Source organism: Canis aureus, chromosome 1 (assembly GCF_053574225.1).
Source record: "Canis aureus isolate CA01 chromosome 1, VMU_Caureus_v.1.0, whole genome shotgun sequence".
Lineage (NCBI taxonomy): Eukaryota > Metazoa > Chordata > Mammalia > Carnivora > Canidae > Canis > Canis aureus.
This window is the reverse complement of record NC_135611.1, coordinates 63,012,079-63,033,905: the sequence shown is the minus strand read 5'-3', so window position 1 is coordinate 63,033,905 and position 21,827 is coordinate 63,012,079. Positions and strand designations below refer to the sequence as shown.

At 32.6% G+C, this 21,827-nt stretch overlaps 1 protein-coding gene across 19 annotated transcripts in view; it reads left to right on the top strand.

The window, feature by feature from the left end:
* The window catches only part of TRDN (triadin), a 361,517-nt gene that overhangs the window by 243,889 nt on the left and 95,801 nt on the right, over positions 1-21,827 (top strand). For all 19 annotated transcript variants that reach the window (XM_077902099.1, XM_077902108.1, XM_077902007.1 and 16 more), the window contains one exon: positions 5,816-5,863. In XM_077902099.1, coding sequence (XP_077758225.1) covers positions 5,816-5,863 — 48 coding nt within the window. The remainder of the gene's footprint in view (positions 1-5,815; positions 5,864-21,827) is intronic.

Sequence of the window (21,827 nt, the reverse complement as noted above, 5' to 3'; positions counted from 1 at the left end):
AGACATTTGCTTTAGGAAGAGACAGTGTAGTTATGACGTAATAATGTAGATGACATGTAGTAGGACCTGGTATTAATTATGAGGTTGCAAAGGAGGGATATTAATAGAATTTGACAACTTACCAGCTTTGGGAGGGAAAAAAAGAAATGACTTAATGACAATAGTAAGTTTTCAGACTGGGTGCTACAAGAATATTGTTGATATCATTATAAAAATTAAGAAGGAATGTGAGAAGTAGTTTGGGGAGGGAAGACAAGATTTATTTTAGATATATTTAAATTAAAGTGCTAGTAGCATATGCAAGTGACATCACATAGGTGGCTCTAAATGTAAAACTAGAGCTCCAGACAATGGCAAGACTGCAGATATATAGGTGGGTTAATGGTGGAAACAGTAAAAGTCTGTGAGCTTGTCATGAAGAGATGGCCTAGAGAAAGAACAGAGCTGGGGTGGAATGCTAGGGAACATGTACATTTGGAGGAAAGAGGGCAAGGAAAGTCAAAGAAAAAAAAGGAAAAAGTGAATAGAAAGATTAAAAGAAAAATAGATGTAATTATTTATAATGTGATAGTAACCATAGAAAAGAAACCATTCCAGTGACAAGGTAGAGGTCATCATGTCATTTGGCAAGTGGATAATTATTCATGATTTTTAAAAGAGAATTCTCAGGGTGGCTCAGGTCATGATCCCAGGATCCTGGGATCAAGTCCCACATCAGGCTCCCTGATCAATGGGGAGCCTACTTCTCCCTTTCTGCTGCTCCCCTTGCTTGTTCTCTCTCTTTCTTCTCTCTCTGTCAAAGAAATCAATAAAAAAAATCTTTTTAAAAAATCAAAAGATAAAAGAATTTTCAGGGAATGGCACACTTGAAAGCCTTTATGCCAAATTGATTGAAGGAAGAGGAAGTGAAAGATAACAGGCAATTATGATGAAGAAAATGGCTCGAAATAAAAGGAGAAGAAGGTTAGTAGCTCGATTTTGTTGTTTAATCTAAAGCCATCTCCCTTTTGATCTCACAGGTAAAGTATTTATCCTTCTTTTCAAGACCAACTTCTCCAGTTGTATCCTTCTTAACCAAGCATCCATGCTTTTTTGTAGTATCATCCTCTTTCTTATCGATTTTATTCCTCATTTTGGAAATATTCTCAACTTCAAAACTCCTTTTTCTTGATTACTATTTCTCTCTCTACCATTTTCTCCCCACATTTTATCAGTTTTCTGGATACTGAAGCACTAGTACTGCTTCTCATCTCCCCCAAGGATGAGCCTTCTGTCTCTACTGTGCCACTGATGCTCTGGATAATGCTGATGATGTTATCATTGCTAAACCGAAGGAACCATTTCAGTACTCATATTACTAGGTTTCTCAGTTGTTTTTTTTTTTACCACTTTGTCTCTTCCCTAAGCTTCTCTTTTGTTGGCCTATCATGACGACATAGTCTCCTGGTTCTGCCCAATATTATTTGACCTTTTATTTCTGACTTGTGTTTGTGGTTTTTTTTCTTTACTGACTCTTAAATTATTGATGTTCCCAGATTCCATTATTAATACTCTAAACTTTTCATTTTATATTGTCTCTTTGTGAAATACATCAACTTGAAAGCAGGAGGATGGTCTTATGAATATACTGATTAGTTAGCATCATCTAAGAATTGGTGAGAAACCTCTCTTTCCTGTCTCTCCACCATAATACATATCCAAGGACCCTTATATCCAAGATGTAAGACTGTTTCTTCTAAGATTAATGATTTATCCCATTGTTTTAGTCATTGACATCCCCAGGCTGTACCTTTAAAATCTGAATAACCCTTGGGCAGATATCATTGCATTCTTATTTTCTTGGAAATAATAGTTTATCATACTAAGGCTGTAGGTCTACATCCCAGAAATAATGTATAAATATCATGTGGGGGACATTTCAAACTGTAAATACTTTCCTAACACTCCTCATTTCTTTACCAGGATTCTAGCATACCCCCATCTCCAAGTAAGCCTCACGGCTTAGGTAAAAGCCTACTGCTAATGGGAACACATCAGGGCCTTCAAGAGTGATGAGGTTCAAGAAAAGAGATTACATTGTATTGGAGAATTAAGTCCCTAAAGAAAATTGAGGAGAAGAGTAATGAAATAAAAGCCTGAAACTACAGAAATCAACTTCTCTTTCACAGTTTAGCTCAAGACTATCTCTAATCCAAGCATTACTTTCGAAGAGTGTTAGTTACTTTGTTTCCTTTATATTAGTTGGAATCTCTGAAGAAGTACAATATAAATTTACTTTCCCTTTCTAAAGTAAACCTTTCCAAATGTAGAGAAAAGAGAATTTCTCTTAGCACCAAAGGAGATTTCAAGTACTCTGTAGCATAGAAAGAGAAATTGAAAGAGGTCTTCTTTTGTCCAGGTAGTTAGAAAATCCACTTAATTACATGAGCTATTTATTTCTAAACTTTACTCCCTATAGAATTAGGCTTGATGAATTTTACATCAGAAGTAGAAATGAAAGGATCTATCATTTCATGCAAAATGTGTTCTTTTCTGTACAGATAATCAGTATTTTCAGTGACCTTTTCTGAGTAACAGCAACAAAAAACAGTGCTTTAGGGGACTATCCTTCTCTATTTAATATGAATGCAGAACCCATCGTTGAAAAGAAAACTTGGTCTTTGTATGTAAGTCACATTCAAATTATTTATTGTGAGGTATTTACCTTTCAGAAGATCAAGATAAAATAAACTGGAAAGTACATATTTGCTATACCATATGTATAATGAGTCGTCTGGATGAAATAATTATGAATAAGACTTTATACCCATGGGTTTTATTATAATTACAAATTATCAGTGTTTCATTTCCATTAATGTACCACACATCTTACTAGCTCTTTTATGTAAAGTGTGTGTAGTAAAGTTTGACTCTAGTTGGAATTCAAGTCCTTCTCTAATTGGCCTCATTCTATTTTAAATTATTCCATATCTCCTCTATGGGAATACTCTCCTTCAGCTAAACTTGTTCACTTTTCTCTAGGCATACTTAAGACTTTCTTGTTCCTTTGTCTTTCTTCACATCTTATTGACTACACCTAAAATTAATCCTATTCTGGAAAATCACTAACACCAAAGCTTACTCATTTTCCTTCTCAAATAATATTGACACATATTATTTGTGAACTAATACACTTAATTACTAAGCAAAAATATATTAATCATCTGCTATGTTAGAAACTATGCCAGATACTGAGATACTGTAATAAATGTAAGCAATACATGTTTAAATATCCCATGTAGCAAAGAAAAAAAATGACAGTAAAATTTGGAAATATGTTGATCTATATATGATGAAAACATTACATTGAATCTTGGGGTGCAACTAAACAATGCTTGCATAAAGTTTATGCTCTTTAAAATTATTCATTAGAGGGGATTCCTGGGTGGCTCAGTGGTTTAGCGCCTGCCTTCGGCCCAGGGCGTGATCCTGGGGTCCCGGGATCGGGTCCCACGTCGGGCTCCCTACAAGGAACCTGCTTCTCCCTCAGCCTGTGTCTCTGCCTCTCTCTCTCTCTTTCCCCCTCCCCCATGTCTCTCATGAATAAATAAATAAAATCTTTAAAAAAATAAAATTATTCATTAGAGAAGAAGAAAGGCTGAAAATTGAATATCTATAAAGCCAATATTTTTTAACACAGATAATTAAACCCAAAGAAAGTAGAAGAGAAATAAAAATGTAATAATAAAAGCTAATGAAGTAATAAATTAAATTGTACAATAGGGAAAGAAAAGAAGTCAAAATTAGATTCTCCAGAAAACCTAATAAAATTGATAGGCTCTTATGAAAACTTATTAAGAAAAAAGAGAGAAGGCACAAAACATCAATATCAGAAAATTAAAGGGAGGCATCATTACAGATCCTACAGACAAAAATAGAAACATTTTCCAATAAATCTGAAAATTTTAATGAAATTCATATTTTGAATCTATAACTATAATACTTCCCCAAAGAAAATTCTAGCCAGATGGCTTTACTGGTGAATTCTTTCAAACACTTAAGGAAAAATTAGTACTAATCTTACCCTCTACCCTAACAATAGAAAAAGAGGAAGCATTCACTTATTTTACGGAGGTAGAATAACCTTGCTGCAAAACCTAATAAGAACTAAACAAGAAAGGAAACATATAAGCTAACTTCTTTTGTGAAGATAGAGGCATAGACCAAACAAAATATTAGCAGATCATGTCTGGTAATATGCATGAAAGATAAAATGTAATGAGGTTGGTTTTATTTGAGGAATGTAATTTGATAAAAAGACATTGTAATCAACCAGAATAATAGAATAAAAGGAAATTACATTCATCATAGTAGATCCGTTTGATATAATTCATCACTAGAGTAGAAAGAAACTTCCTTAATCTGGTAAGATATATAAAAACCATTAGTAAATATCATACTCAACAGAGAAAAATGGGGAATTTTCCATCTGAGAATTAGAATGACACAAGAATGTCTGTTATTACCACTTCTGTTATCCATTGTTATCCACTGACTAAGAAATTTTAGTCAGTGCAATAAGGTGAGAGAAATAAATAATACATATAAAAATAGAAAAGAAATAAATCATTAGTTACAGATGAAATTATTAATTACTTGAAACATTCCAAAGGATTTACAGATGAACTATTATAACTAATGAGTAAATTTAGCAAGTTTTCTGTAAAAAAGTTGTGCTACCCTCTCCTCCTTTCTCTGGTTCATGAAATTGTTTTGTTTTGTTTTGTTTTTTAATAGATCATGGCCGATTATGATGTAGACAAATTTGATTGCTTTGATGATTTCTTCAGAATATTATTCAATATGTTTTATATCTTGTATTTGATTAAACTGAAAGCTGAATCTTTGGCTCAGCTGGATTCCAGTTGCATGCTTTGGCAAGAATACTTCAGAAGGCAATTTTATATATATATAAAATATATATAAAATTGCCTTCTGAAGTACACACACACACACACACACACACATAGTCTGAATGAATGGTTCTAGGTTTCATCTGTGATTAAATTGGTAACAATCACATTGCTCCATTTCAAAGTTGCATTTTTCCCCTTGCAACTCTGTGGGAAGATACTTGGGTGTGATGGCAATATTCAGCTCCCCATCCATCCTGCTAGTGTCCTCTGAAGATCCTAAGTCAGTTATTTCAGTGGGGTATATTGATTTTGTATGAATAATTTTTAGTTTTGATGTATAAAACTAACAGTGAATGCTCCACTGAGAGCAATAAATCTTAGAGAAAGCATAGTTCATATTAAACAGCACCTAAATGATAATTTTATTCTTTTTTTTTTTTTTCGGTTACTTGTTATGTGGGATGACTTTAATATTTAAATGAATCTCAATCATGACCACACTGTTCTTTCAGTTGATGAAGCTAAGTTAAGCATGAATTTAAAAGAATATGTAGTTGACGTTTTCAAGACACTGAATGTAACTCCAGCAATAACCTGAATTGTGAGTCAATTAATCATAATCTACTGTCAAGTAGAATTCTTAGTAGAGCTTGTTTATCAAAGCAGAATATAAAAGAAGGTAGAAAAGAGTATGGAAAACTAGAAGAAGGCAAGGAAATATTTCTTTTTTCTCTAATTCTCTAACATTAGATTTAAAATATGTTTCAGTTGGTTTATAGAGAAATGAGAAATGTTGAAAAGCTTAAAAATAGCTTGTTTAGAAGAAAGAGCTGGCAATGAATGAGTTACAAAATGCTTTTTTGAGCAGAAGCAGCATTTCCACCTGGAACTTTTATTTAAACCTTATCTCTGCTTTACAGCTGTACCTGGAAAGAAGGAAGAGAAAACAACCAAGACAGTGGAGCAAGGTAAAAAAAAATGAAGGAGGTTGACATTATCTTCTTTAGAAAGACAACAACATGAGGAGGAAAGCACTGGATTCAGACAGGAGGAAGACAATAACTGTTAAATCTATTGCTCTCTATCACTGTCCTTGCATGTTTTTCTGTGCCAGGGAGAATGTGAGGCAGCAATCTTGGTTTTTATTCTTTTGTATAACTAAACTTTGAGTATAAGTTCAGAACAGGAAAACTCCACAGACTTCTTAATTAAATCAGGGAAAATGCTGAAGATTATTGAGAATGAGGAAATGATCTGGGGCAACTGGTAGACATTTTTGTTTGATTTGTGGTTTTTATCACCACTTGACTGATCAAAATTTAAAGAATAGAGATGACATAAATCTATTTATGCAAAAACAACTTCTAATGCTTAAAAAATAATATGTAAAACTTAAAGGAAAAAAACACCAAAAGTAAATTGAAATTAAGTTATGACTTCAGCAAGTGATTCTCCCAAGAGGTCTGAAATCTCAGTATTAAAAATCAGAATGTTATAAGTAACGCATTTTATTTTATTTTATAGAGTTATATCATAAATACATCACTCTAGAGTATGCTTGAGAAAAATGCAAGAGTACAATAGAATTAAAACATTTAAAGTGTTGTTGGACTTTCTATTAGAGCTCAGAGTGCTAATAATTGTAATTATGGTTCCCCCACTCTTTGGCTATTCATCTATTATAATGCTTATTACTTATTGTAATAAAATCAGAACTAGTAATAAATTTGTCAAGAATGAAGTCAAAATAGTTTTTCCTTTTAAATTTGGGAGCAATTAAATTCCTAATATCAAAGATTTATTTTTGATATAAATATATCAAGAAAATCCTTTAATTTATCACATTTCAGATAAGTTAATTAAGATAAAGCATTCAATTAAGTTAAATGATTGGTTAAAGATTTATTTCTTTGGGCTTTTCAAAATAAAATCAGATTGCAATTACAGTGAAAAACTTTTCAAATTAATTTTGGCTTCTGAGGGCTATGTGAGGTTTTATGATTCAATAGAATGTTTCTATCAACTTTAGATGTAGATATTTCCATCTCGGAAATATAAAGTAGAGGAATAGGAGTACTACATCCCGATTTTAACTTGTTCACTTAGGCAAGGCCCTGAGCCTAAATTTCTTCAGAAAAAAAAATAATAAAAAGGTGTTAATTTTATCTGACCTGCCTATTCAACAAGATGTAGAGCTTAAATGAGAAAACCTGGGAAAAGATATGAAGAATGATAAATTCCTAGATAATTGCATAGTCCTTACTTAAGCATATTTCCTTATCAAATCAACTTTATTATAGGTGAGATAAACTATCAAATCACTTTGATTTCACTAAGCTTCACAGTTTTTCCCTTCTATATAAAGGTGTGGATGGCTCATCTTTGGCATTTGTAGATTTGCTTTTATAGCCACAACATATTAAGAGAAGATTGACCAGAATGTAAAAAGCCAAATAAGAGATAAGTAAGAGAGAAGTAATTTAAACACAACTTGTTTATTTCTTCTTACCTGCATGTTGGTGTCATTTCCATTAATTCTAGAATGTTTACTCAAGTGGGTGGGAGACTAGAAATGGTTCTTAGAGTTACGAAATTACTTCTTCAGATAATTTTATAATTCGTATTTTTTAAATATCTTTTATCATATACAAGCTTAGGCTCTTAGCTTATGTTTAATGAGGTTCTTTGAATGGTTCTTTTTATATTGACTTAGTAAATAATTTCACTTTTAAATATTGTAAAGCAAAGGCCTATTTTTCAACTATAAATATCATAAGGAATAAAGTATTTGGATAAATTGCATATTTTGAGATGATATATGTATGATTAATAATTGATATGAAAAATATATTTTGTGATAAAAAATCAGACGTTAGTGTGAAAATGACATTTTACATATTTCATCAGAGTATTCTAAAATTTATTCATAAGAAGAGGTTTTAAATCTATTATGTACCTCTCTTCTTCACGCAGTTTAATTATCTTCAGAAGTATAAATAATCTAAAGCTAGTTTATGATGCATCAAAGTACAATTAAATAGTTTTTAAGGAGTCATTTTCATTCATTTAAATTTGCACTCATGAACTTGTACTAGGGAGAGAATATGATTTTCAAAATTCCTACTAGATTTTAAAATGTGCTTGATGACCTATATAAAATAGTGTATATTGAACCTCTGGACTTAATCTGAATTATAATTGTACTTAGGAAACATTGATTAAACTATACACTGTAGGAAATTCATATAGTGAAAGGTGGAATGAATTATATGTTAATGTAATTTAGTAAACTAGGCCTCATATCATGTTGGAAGTAGAAATTTAGTTAATCTAACTTCTGCAAAAGTCCAAAAATGTAACCCTATTTTATCTCTAACTCATGATGTTTTTCAGTTATTCTTTTTGTGAAGGTCTTAAATCGGCTGGACTAGAATTTTGAGTATTAAATATTTTATAAATAATTTCTCCACTTTAGAGGTGCACACAAGCGTGTGTACACACACACACACACGCACACCATTAACTATCCCTCCTTGTTTAGAAAGCAATTACCTAGAAGCATCAAGAGATACAAATGCTTAACACAATAGGTTTTGCTATCCTATAGCTGAGGTAAGCCAAAGATAAAACATGACAACACTTACTAGGTGCTGTGTTCTTCCACAGGAGGAGTCATCTTTAGATATTTGTATATGACATCTAGAAAGAGTGCATGATGTTTCACCAAGCTTAATTTATTCATTTATGGATATTTAATTTTTATAGGTAGTGTACATTTTCCTCCTTGTTACTCACTTTTGAAATTGACCTGCCTCTTAAATCCCATGTACTTCTCTGTTTTTCAATATCGCTTTCTTTCAGAAGAAAACATTTGGTAATATTTCATTGTTAGCCAGATGAGCAAAAGAGTCACTCTAAAGAAGCAACCAATGGCTTGCTATTTACTTGGGCAGGGAAGGATACCAGTCAAGACAATTAACTTTAAAAGGTCTGAATTGTATGTTGGAGCCCCAGCATCTCCCTGTTTTTAATTTTCTTCCTTCAAGTGACTTAAAATCCAACAGTGAAAAGGTAAAGAAAATAGTTACAAATTAAATCACTTGCAAATTATCTTTTCCTTTTCTTTCAGTTACACCTATGCATGAGTTTGCTTAAGATCTTAACAGTCTGGTCTAGAAACTTGTAACAGGGCTGGCATACAGTATGTGTTCAACAACTATCTGTGGGTTGAATGAAAACAGAGGAGTTAGTGAAGAAAGGACTGTTAGATGACCCAGATTTCAATGAACTTTGTCTCTAAATACTGTGCAATTAAGAGAATATTTTAGTTAATCAAAATATGATTTCCAGTAGTAAAGGTTGCCATATTTCAGAAACCAGGACATATGCGATTAAATTCTTCAGTTTTAAAGTGGGACTAGTAGAAAAAAATATTTAAATATGCATTATTCGTTAATGGCACCATATTGTTAGGATCTTTGTAGATGGTGTTCTTACATAAACAAAATTGCGTGTGGTGAACAGTCATCACATGGATAAACATATTGAAAAATTAAATTTCAGTCAATTCTATTGAATTTTTTAAAAACTTAAAATGGAAGAGAAAGTTAAGCAATTACCCAATTAAGCCAATATATGAGTCTAAGTATAGAAACATTAGGTCCATACTTGCTTTTCTTATTTTTACAGCTGTGAAGCAGAATTAGATGATCTCTTACTCCTTCTAAAAGTAAAAATTGTGTATTTCACAAAGTTTTTAAGCAGTGTGTTCCTTGCATCAGGATATAGAGGCTCTTCTTAAATCAGATGTACTAGAATACATCTGAGCACAGTTAGTAATCATTTTATTCAGGATAAAACGAGCATGTGGATCATAAATGTTTCAAATATAGTTCATTTCCTGTAATAAAAAAATTCTATCTTGCCTTAAATTATGAAATGTTTCTAAATTCAGAAGCATGCTAATTTGTGTTCTCCCTGAAGAGTTTTCTGTCTTTCTTTGCCTTTGATTCTATTTTGTAAACAACAGTACCCTACCTGATTGTATTAGTGTTTTAAGTTGTCCTGCCAGGAGGGAAACCCAAATGCTATTTATTACAAGCTTTGTATTTGTCATTGTCCTCCCTCACCTTTTCAGATTCTTCTATTCTTTGTACATGCACGGGCCTATTCAGAATATGTGATGTGTACTTATTATAGATTGATCTCATACTTTCAAGTGAATGTTAATACCTAAGAGTAATGATTTCCCTTAGAGAAACTTATTTATTTAAATAATTAATGTTTATATTTCATGGTATGTCAACATTATTTGAAAAAGAAACAATTTTACATCTCAGATCACTGGAGTAAAATTGGAAGTTTAGTTAATACAAATTGTGTTTAACTATTTGCTTAATATGTGATTATAAAATAACCTATTTGCACATGTGGACTAAGTCATGCTGTTGACCCTCAATAAATGTTAAATGATAACAATACTATTGATTCCTGTGAATTCCAAACTTTCTGACAACGGTTTGTGCTTTGATTGTTTAATATTTATTGAGCGCCCACAACAGGCTAGGCGCTGGAGGGTGGGTGTGAGGAGCATGAAGTGGGCTTCAGAGAGAAGATGACTTACATGCGGAGCTTATACAAAATGTGAAAATGAGTGTACTCTGCATATTCATGTATTTTATAGATTTTCCAGAGAACCTTTAGCAATTCACTGTCTCACTTGCTCCCATAGCACATCTCACTTCTTACTTTTACTTAATACTTTTAGAATGTTCTCACAATGATTTTATCTTATGTATAGGAAATTCCTTTCTAGTTTCCTTCTCACTATGTTCTTCGCTACACCCCTCATCTTTTAATAACCAGACAGATCTAAATCCCACCTACACAGCAGAACAACACTTAGAAGAAATTTGTATTGTTACATTGATCTGCAGGGTGCCACAATCTGCCACGCAACATTTGGTTCATGTAATTCACATTTATTGATAGGGATGCCATTCAATGCTAATGAGAGTTTTAGCCCAATAAAAGAGCCGTGTGTGCCAATGCTGTCAACGAGATCTGGAGGTGATGTCATGAGACCCATTCATGCAGTACCTTGCTCTCGAAAGTTAAAGGTTCTTTGTTATTAATGACCCGTTTTCTCTAATAATCTAATGTGTGAGTTGATCACTCTTATTTTATGCAGGATATACTAGAATCAAGTACAGGTCACACAGGACATAATTGTGTTGCCCCAAATTTTGCTTCCATGCAAATATTCTGCTTTCCGTTATCATGAAAATGAATAATTCCTCTGCTTATTTGGCCTCTGTGACCAATTTTCCTCCTTCCTTTTCTTAGACATCCGGGGCTTTTTATGGAGAAGCACACTAAAACTACAAGATTGCCCCAGGAATCTCCCCTTATACTTCATACTGGATCACTACTTTTTTTTTTTTTTTTTTTTGGACCACCACTCTTAACACCAAGTAACCTTATTGACCATAGAGCAGAGAAACTGGTAGGTAGATGGGTTGAATTACCTGAAAAGACACCATACCCAGGAGCTATGTATCACTCCTCCTCTGCCTGCATTCTGACCCTTTCATGATCTATCAAAGTTGTTTCTTAATGGGAACGTTATGTCTTTTAGGTTCTTAAAAGTAACACACTGTTCACAACAAATATGTGCTCTTGCTTCACTTATACTTTAATTCTCAAACTTTGTCTTGATTTAGAGTCCAAAAATCTCCATGTCAAAATAATACAATGCAGTTATGAACAATTTCTTAAATATAAAGAAAGTTGTCATACCATCTCTGAATTTAAGGGCAATGGACTTCACATTTCTTTTGCCAATACTTAATATAAGTTCATAATTTTAATGAAAGTATGCATTCTTGATATCATCTATGTCTTAACCTTAGGTTGATAGTTTTTTTAAGATATCCTTAAATATGAGGGTAGCTATGCGGCTCAGTTGGTCAAGCCTCTAACTCTTGATCTCTCAGCTCAGGTCTTGATCTCAGGGTAATGAGCTCAAGACCCGTGGTGGGCTCCACTTGAAAAACAAAACAAAACAAATCACACCCCTAAATCTGGAACAGACTGTTGCCATTCTCTTCACAGTGAAATTCTCTTACAAATCCTATTTTTTCTCATATAGAATTTCAATCACCATTATCAGGATTTGACATCTAGAAAGAACTTTTAATTATTTGACATAAATACTTGAAGATTACAATTTTGTTCACCACTGAGAAAAATCAACTTTGTTTGTTCCTTTGACATTCTAACCTTGATTATATAATGGATTGTGGAAATGCATCATTATGTTTAGCATACAACACAACAAAGAAATGCCTCTTTATGAACTTAAGAACATTAATTTGCTAATTATGTCTCTCTTTTTTTCTATCAATATTTTCTTCTGCTCCTGCTGTTATCCTGAAGCCACATATGGATTGGATCTTTTTTCCCTTAGAGATCATTAATAGAAAATTATAAGCTGCTATGTTACAAAACAGGGTTGTTTCCTGAGATTTTTTTCCTTTTATTGACTTTTTTCTTTCATTTATAAATCATTCTTTCATTTACAAGACTTGTTTCAGAAAAAAAAATTGGCATACACTACCTGGAATAAAATTGTATGAAAACAAATTGTTATGCTATATCTTATAACAAATTGATGGAGGTTAGCTCCATTCTCTAAAAATCAAATGGCAAAAAATCATATGAAATCATTAGCCCCACATAAAAATGCATTGTTACTTTCTTCTTGTTGTACATAAAATTATACATTTTAGGTCAAATAATTTCAGGAATGAACATGAAAATCTTATCAACAGTCTACATAAAATATACCTGTATCTTATTGACTCTTACTGCCCCAATTTTTCATAGAATGGTGATGTAGTAGAAACTGATTGAAAAAGCAATTCTTTAAAAAATGAAAATTTAGATCTTCTTTGGAATTGTAAAATGGCATAATCAAGAAATTTTTTCATTATTATAACTTGAAAAGTTTGGGTTTTATTTCACTTCATTCATATAATAGAATAAAGATACTAATCAGATAAGCCATACAAAGCATCCATATTGTCCTTAAAAACCTTGGGAATAAAAATCATTGTGAGCAATTCTTAACTTGGAATTGTTGGTCTTTGAAAAAAAAAAAACTGATGAAAGCCAATAAATTAAAATATTAACCTACTTGAACAGTAGAGAGCTCTCTCTAAATAACACAAAAAGCTTAGTCCACCTTCCCCATAATTTATTCTGTGACATTACACTAGCTACCTGCTTTAACTAGCCTTTTTTACAAGCCAAAATTATTTCACTAAGCAATCTCTAGAGGATCTTCCAATCATAATATTGCCTAATTCACATTTGTAAAAATTACCTCTAATGCCTGAAGGCATTTCCACTTTGTTTCAAATTCTGAAGATGTACTTATTTTTCTGATTGTAAGTACAATTCGTACAAAAGTATATACAGGAAAATCAGATTCAGATTCTAAAATTAAAATGTTTAAAAATGTTGTTATATAAAACTATTAAATAGAATTGTATTATTTGAAGTATTTAATTTGTTTACATTTCAAAATATACACTTAACTCACACTTAAGAATCAAAAAGTTCATCTCTAGAGCAAAGCATACTATTGAATATTTAATTAAATGACATGAATTTCCATAAATATTATTTAATCATAAGTATCAGTAACAATGGCACACAAGATGTAGAAATTATACCCTTGGCACATATGTGCAAAAGAAACTATAAAAGATGAAACAAATGTTGTCTTTGGAGACAGGAGAATGTGGATAATACAACTCTGGGTAGTTTCAGTTTGAGACTATTTCCAAACAAAATAACTGTAACTTTCTATGTATTGTTAGTCAGTTAGTATGTATAATATTCTTTCATGAACAAAAACTTTTTAATAACATTGACGTAGTACCAGAAAGTTTATTTAGATTTAGCATCTTCAAAGACTCATCATTCCTGGAAGGATATAAATTTAGATTCTGTAGTAGATCTCTATATGTCCCTTTACCACCAATTCTCAGTATGACTTTCAAGCTTTTGCTTCCTATTTCTTCCCTACTTTGTATATCCAGCAATCCAGCCACATGAACATTCACATTCCATGGTTTGCTTATATTGTTCCTTACATTGAAGATGGCTTCTGAATTCTTTTTTGATGGCAAGCCTTTTAACCAGTTTCTGAATCCACTACAAATGCCAGTGCTTCTGTGAAATCTTTTCTCATTCCATCAGCTAGAGTTTGTCAGTCCATATGCTACGGACTTGGATCCCTGTATATGTGTCTCTATCATCCATGTAGATGCTTTCTGGCATTAACTGAACTCAATACAACCATTTGTGTTTTTCCAGCTCCCAGCACAAAGGAGAAAGTGAATAAAGGTTTACTGAATAGATTAGGTTTATCTTTTAAAATACAAAAAATGAATACTCCTTTAAAATATTGTTTCCAACGGAAGGAACAAAAATAGATGAGGGTCCTTGTTTAGCTGTGGGATCACTTTGTCACACCAATAAGCACCATAGGAAGTAGAGTTTCTAGTTTTTTGAAATTACATTAGTTCTTGTTTTACCTCAACCAAATCTTTTTTGAGAGTCTTGAACTTCAATGTTCTTTTACATGTACATACATATCACAAAGTTTAAAGTACTATTAGACTAGAACTTTCTAAAAAAAAATGAAGGAAATCTAAAATATAATCAAATCAAATTAAACAATAAAATAACAAAATTACATCATGAATAAGTGGGATTTATTCCAGTATGCAAAGCTAGTTCAACATTTGAAAAATCAACTAATATAATCCATCACATTGACAAGATAAAGAAAAAACACATTATTCTATAGGCACAGAAAACCATTTGAGAAAATCTAGCATTCATTCATAATTTAAACTCTTAACAAACTAGAAATAGAGAAAAACTTCCTTAACTTGATAAGGAATATCTACAGAAAACCTGCAGCTAACATCAGACTTAATGACAGAAGTGTCCCCCCCCCAAGATAAGAAAAATGGCAAGGATATCCCATCTCACCTCATTCTATTCAACATTGCACTAGAAGTACTTGTTAATGCAATAAGACAAGAAAAAGAAATAAAAATTTACCAACTAGGAAGGATGAAATAAAACTTTATTCACATATGATATGTGTCTGTGTAGAAAATTCCAAAGAATAAAGAAAAACTTCTTGGAACTAGTATGTAATTATGGCAAGATTTCAGGATACAAGGTTAATAACAAAAATAATAACAAAAAAGTAAATTGTTCTTTTATGTGTCAACAATAAATATTGGGATGAACAAAATTAAAATGCAATACTATTTACATTAGCAATTACAAAACAAACATTTAGGTATGAATATAACAATATACTTGTGAAATTTCCATGAGGAGAACTTCAAAACTCAAATGAAAAAAAATTAGAAAACCAAATAATTGAGAATTATTCCATGTTCATGAGTAGGCAGACTCAAAATTGTTAAGATGTCAGCTCTTCACCTATAGATTCAATGTAATCATAATAAAAATCACAGTGGATATTGACAAACTGCTATTGTGGCTACCAACAAACTGATTACACAATTTATACAGAAACAGAAAAAAACCAAAATAGCTAAGACAATACAAGAACATAGTTGGGGAACTGACACTACTACTTCAACTGTATATAAGGCTATGACAACACAACATGGTGTTACTGAAATAACAAATAGATCAATGGAACAGAATAGAGAGCCCACCAATAGACCCACAAAATATAGTCAACTGATCTTTGACAAAAAAAGCAAAAACAGTTCAATGGATGGTATTCTCAACAAGTTCTTAAGAAGTAGTGCTGGAACAATTGGACATCCACAAGAAAAAAATACATATATATATATAGAGAGAGAGAGAAAGGAGGAAGGAAGGAAGGAAGGAAGGAAGGAAGGAAGGAAGGAAGGAAGGAAGGAAGGAAGGGAAAGAAAGAAAAAAAGAAAGAAGAAAGAAAGAAAGAAAAAGAAAGAAAGAAAGAAAGAAAGAAAGAAAGAAAGAAAGAAAGAAAGAAAGAAAAAAGAAAGAAGAAAGAAAGAAAGAGAAAGAAAGAAGAAAGAAAGAAAGAAAGAAAGAAAGAAAGAAAGAAAGAAAGAAAGAGAAAGAAGCAGCTAGATACAGACTCTATACCCTTCTCAAAAAGTAAACTCAAAGTAGATCATAGCTCTAAATGTAAAACCATAAAACCCCTAGAGGATAACATAAGAAAATCCAGGTGGCCTTGGCTTTTGGCAATGGCCTTTTAGGTACAACACCAAAGACACAATCCATGCATAAAAAAATCATAAGTTGGATTTCATCAAAATTAAACACTTCAGTTCTTCAGAAGATGCTGTCATGAAAATTTGAAAATGACACAGAATGAGAGAAAATGTTTGTAAAATACATATCTGATAAAGGACTATTATCCAAAAAACAAAAAAATCTTAAAACTCAATAATAGGAAGAGGAACAACTCCCTTAAAAAATTGACACAACATCTGAACAAATACTTTACCAAAGAAGATATCCAGATGACAAAGCATATGAAAAGAGGTTCAACATCATCCATCACTAGGAAATTGCAATTAAAACAATGAAATGTCACTATATACTTATTAAAAGGGCTAAAATCCAAAACACTAATAACATCAAATGTTGGGGAATATGTGAAACAACAGGAACTCTCAATCGTTGTTGGAGGGAATACAAAATACATAGTCACCTTGGAAGACAGTTTGGTGGTTTTTTTATAAAACTAAATATACTCCTACCATACAATCCAGCAATCTTAGTATATACTCAAATGACTAAAAACATGCATCCACACAAAACCTGCAAACACTTATACCTGCTTTATTCATAGCTGCTAAAATTTGGAACCAAATACACTCTTCTATCTCAAGCTATCAAGTCACAGAAAGACATAGAGGAAACTTAAGTTCTATTTCTAGTGTAAAAAGCCCATCTTGAAAGTCTTCTTATTGTAGAACCTCAACTACATGATATTCTAGAAAAAGATGGTAGAAAGTTCAGTGGTTGTCAGGGATTTGGAAGAGGAAGGACTGACACTGTGGAGGACAGAGGATTTTTAGGTCACTGAAACTATTCTGTATCACACTATAATAGTAGATGTACATCATTTAATTTGTCAAAATCAATAGAATGACCAAAATGAACAGTGAATCTTAATGTAAACTGTGGACTTTGGTAGGTAATGATGTATCAATATTGGTTTATTGATTGTAACAAATGTATCATTCTAGTGAGAGATGATGATGGGGTAGGCCTCGTATGGGAACCCTGTGGGCTTTCCATTCAATTTTGCTACAAACCTTAATCTGCTCTAGAACTCATTGAAGTTCATTAATTTTAAAAAAGTGTATAAATCTTAAAGAATTAGTCCACTAGGTAAATTTCAAAGTACTATATATTTTGAGATTCTCTACCATGAATAATAGGAGGATTCATAAAAGACCCTATTTACTTTTTATTTTATTAACTTTTAAGCTAACATTTTTCTTACATTCAATTCTATTTCTTCAACATTTCTTTGTATCATTTTATAACATAAGTTTCATGTTGGAATGTTTAAACTATAATGAGACTAATTCCCAAGATCTCACATAAATGTGTTTGTAGAAAAGGAGTTCAGATTATGAAAAGTTCAAAAGACAATATAGACTAAAAATAATGAATATTATTGTAGTTAAACTATAATATATTATACTTAAAATGAATAGATGATTAGAGACTATTACAAACATTGAAATAAGTATATACATACAGGTGTGTGAGGTTATTCAATATTGGAAATTCACTATCCAAAATTTCTTAGAAAACAAAAAGTGAAATGCTAGATTTAAACTTCCAGAAAAAGGGAACCCTGGGTGGTGCAGCGGTATAGCGCCTGCCTTTGGCCCAGGGCACAATCCTGGAGACCCGGGATCGAATCCCACGTTGGGCATGGAGCCTGCTTCTCCCTCTGCCTATGTCTCTGCCTCTCTCTCTCTCTCTCTCTGTGTGACTATCATAAATAAATAAAAATTTAAAAAATAAAAATAAAAAATAAACTTCCAGAAAAAGAGAATGTTAGGTAAATATTAGCTTGAAATAGATGCTTTATTTTGACCACTAAAGCTGTTAAATAACAGCAATTTCATTTTATTTTGACAACTCAGCTACTAGGTTAGGATTGCAAAGTTGGGCATAAGTAACTACAAAAGGTGATTATAATGATTAGTAGGCTTTTATGTAGGTATTAAAGGGCAATTTTCCTAATAAAATGTGGTAGGCACCAAACTGGCAAATTTATTACTTTATTCAACAAATAGTTATTGAATTCTTGGTATGTATCAGATGACACGGTCTGACTTCAGAAGTATTTGGAAGGCTGTGACAGACTGGTAGTTCTGGAGGGCAATTGATGGGATATGGTGATGCAAACATGCTCACTATTCATTCTGAAGGGGCGTCTGAGATGCTATGTGGTTTATAATCCACTGTTCTCTTAATGCAGGTTAGCTCTACCTCTGTAGTTTGATGGTCTGGGTTCAAGTTTCCCACTACTGTTTAGTAGCTGTGACCTTGGGCAAGTTTTTACCTCTTAGCGTCTGCTGTTAATCTATGAAATGCAGATAACACCCAACTCTCTGGAATGAGTACAAAATTAAAGAGATTTGTCTAAATCAGCTCGAGGTTCCTATAACAAAAATAGCCCAGATGGGGTGGCTTAAGCAGAAATTTATTTCTCACAGTTCTGGAGCCTTAAAGTGCCAGTCAGTTTGGTTCCTGGCAAGAGTCCTCCTCCTGGTTTGCAGATGCCTCTTACTATATACCCAATTGAGTAGAGAAAGAGAGACAGAGATCTCATTCAGGAAAGATCCACCCTCATGACCTAATCACTTTCCAAAGCTCCGCTTGCAAATACCATAGCATTGGGCTTCAGGCTTCAACATATGAATTTTGGAGGGACACAAACATTCAATTCATAGCAAGATCATATGAAAAATGCCTAAGATTATAAAATAACATTTCCTCATTGTAAGTAAGGGCAGGAATGACCAAGACCTAGCTTTGCCTGCTGCCAAGCAAATTATAATCCTATAATTATAGATATACATATTTGAAACAAACATGGGAACTTTGGCATCCTGGCTAGATCATAATTACATGAGAAAAATTTCATGGCTAATAAAGTTTTCTTTTGAAAATAACATCTTTTATACTAGATTTAGGGCTTGGTAGCTAATTCTGTGCCTACGATGTCCTAGTTTATCTCGTCTCCCAAATATATAAAGAAGTGCTTATTTTCCTTTTTTAAAAATCATTGCATATTGCTGATCTTTCTGAAAGAGCTGGGCAGAGTTGAACTAAAATGACTAAAATGCACCACACTGAGGTACTCTACGGAATTCCAATCAGTATTCTGATTATTTTTTTAAGGATTTTATTTATTCATTTATTTGAGAGAGGGTGAGAGAGAGACAGAGGGGATGAGCCAGGGGAGAGGCAGAGGGAGAAGCAGACTCCCCACTGAGCAGGGATCCCAACGCAGGACTGGATCCTAGGACCCTGGGATCATGACTTGAGCTCAAGGCAGACACTTAAGCAACTGAGCCACCCAGGCGTCCCAGTCTTCTGGTTATTAATGTTTAATGAGGACCAGAATATAAAGGCATGTGCAGAGTCCACTCTCTGCAGCCAAGCTACATAGTCTAAAATCATCATAACTGTAGGTTGAGCCAGAATTTAAAAGAAAGGAATATTTAGATGATTTCAGGAAAGTCCCTGAACTATGATAATTTGAAAACTATACTATTATGGGGAAGAACTTTTCAGAAGGATTAGAATACTGAATCCATTGGACAAGACTTTCTCCCCCATGGGGATTGCAAGATGCGTACTTAACAAGTTCTGTATCTGTTAGCTCTTTTGAATTCTTATGTGCTCTATTTCAAAGTTTTAATATGCCAAAGATCCCAGCTTGCCTATATCTCCACAGTGCTTAAGCAATGCAAGGAAGCTCTTCACAGGTGTATTTATAGTCTAGATAGTTGATGCTTTCTGAGCTCACCCACTAACTCTTCCCACTTTGTATTGATTATATAACTTAACTTTCAAAGAACAGTCTAATTGTCCTTATCTACAATATCTTGAGGAATACCTCACCATAGTCTCCAAGCCCTGACAGCATTGTCTAGATGTCATTCAAGCAAATTTTATATTATGCTTTTTAATTAGGCTGTCCGGGGTAATGATAATTAGGGGTAGGTGATAATATAGGTACAAAAGTATATTCTTTTTGAATAATATGTAAAGGCTAAGACAAAAAAAATGCAATGAAGATTCTAAGGTTAAAACAAAAGAGACACCAACATGTAAATATAATTGAACTGGAAACATTTTTAATTAAGGATATTTAAACAGATATTTGAAGAAAAACAGTTTAAAATGTTACAATTATGTGTGTGAAGTGCTTTAGCCCATAGAGTAGGGAATGTAGGGAATGATTAAATGTATCATTAGGACAAAGAGAAAGTAAAAGATAGCTTCCAACCAAGTCATACTTAATTACAAAGTTAATGGACAGTGTCCCAGTAAAATTAAACTCTGACAACATCTTTTAAGGAACATTCAAAATTATTATTAAATAAACATCAATATATTATATTTTCCATCATGGGAATTATAAGCACAGTATTTTAAACCATATAGAGGACTTGAGAAGGCTTTTCTCTGTATTGATTTATAAAATTTATATTTTGTAGTTTGGAAAAGATATAAATTATATAAAGTGCCTTTTCTCAAATATCTCTGATTGTCAAAAATTATATCTGAATGAACAAAAAATGACAGGTGCGTGTAGAGCATTCATATGTTAAATATTTTAAAAATCCATGCAATTAATCACAATTAAATCACTTTAGGAAGCAATAGAAATGTTATGGAACAAGATTAATATTTTTGATGCTATGTGATGTCCATTGATAGTCATATCCAGGAAATTATCCAGTATTATTAAACTTATACATAGAGCTCTCCATATGGTTCTTTAAAATTATTCTTTCCATCAGAAGAAAAATCCAGAAAGTTTGATACATTGATCTTATTCCTTATGCTTATGAAAAAATATCTCTAATCAGCAGACATCTTGTATCTACAAAAGAGATAAGAAAGTTTTTAAAATGACATTTCTCAACACTTTATTAAAGCTAGCTGGTTAAGAAAGGTTAAAAATATTGAGTTTGGTTCTTTTCACAGCCAGGAGGCTTAAATTGCCTGATAACGTGAGGCTCTTTTTAGACCTTCCAGTTTCAGTTTCTTCTTAAAATTTAGCTATACTTCATATTACATCAAACCATGGTGCTCCAACAGAAACATCCTTAATATTCTAATGTCACTGATAATAAACTGATATTGAACTTGATCATTCAGAGCAATGAAATATAAACAATAGTCAGATCAAATATTTTTAAAAAATATATTTTATTTATTTATTTATGAGAGACACACAGAGAGAGGCAGTGACACAGGCAGAGGGAGAAGCAGGCTCCATTCAGGGAGACTAAAGCGAGACTCAATCCCATGACTCTAGGACCATGGCCTGAGCCAAAGGTAGACATGCTCAACCACTGAGCCTCCCAGGCATCCCAAAGATATTAATTGTACTATTTACTTTAAACATAATGCTTGGGGTTCAAAACATTGGTTTGTGCTAGGGAAAAACTCTAGTGCTGATTTCCTCCATTACAGGATAGTCCATTATTTCAGTCTTTTGTTTTGCCTGTTTCATGGGGGAAAAAAAAAATCTTCTAGAAGAAAACACTGTTCTTACAGATACATTTTATCTTCTATAGGACCATGTAAGAAGCAAAAACAAACACT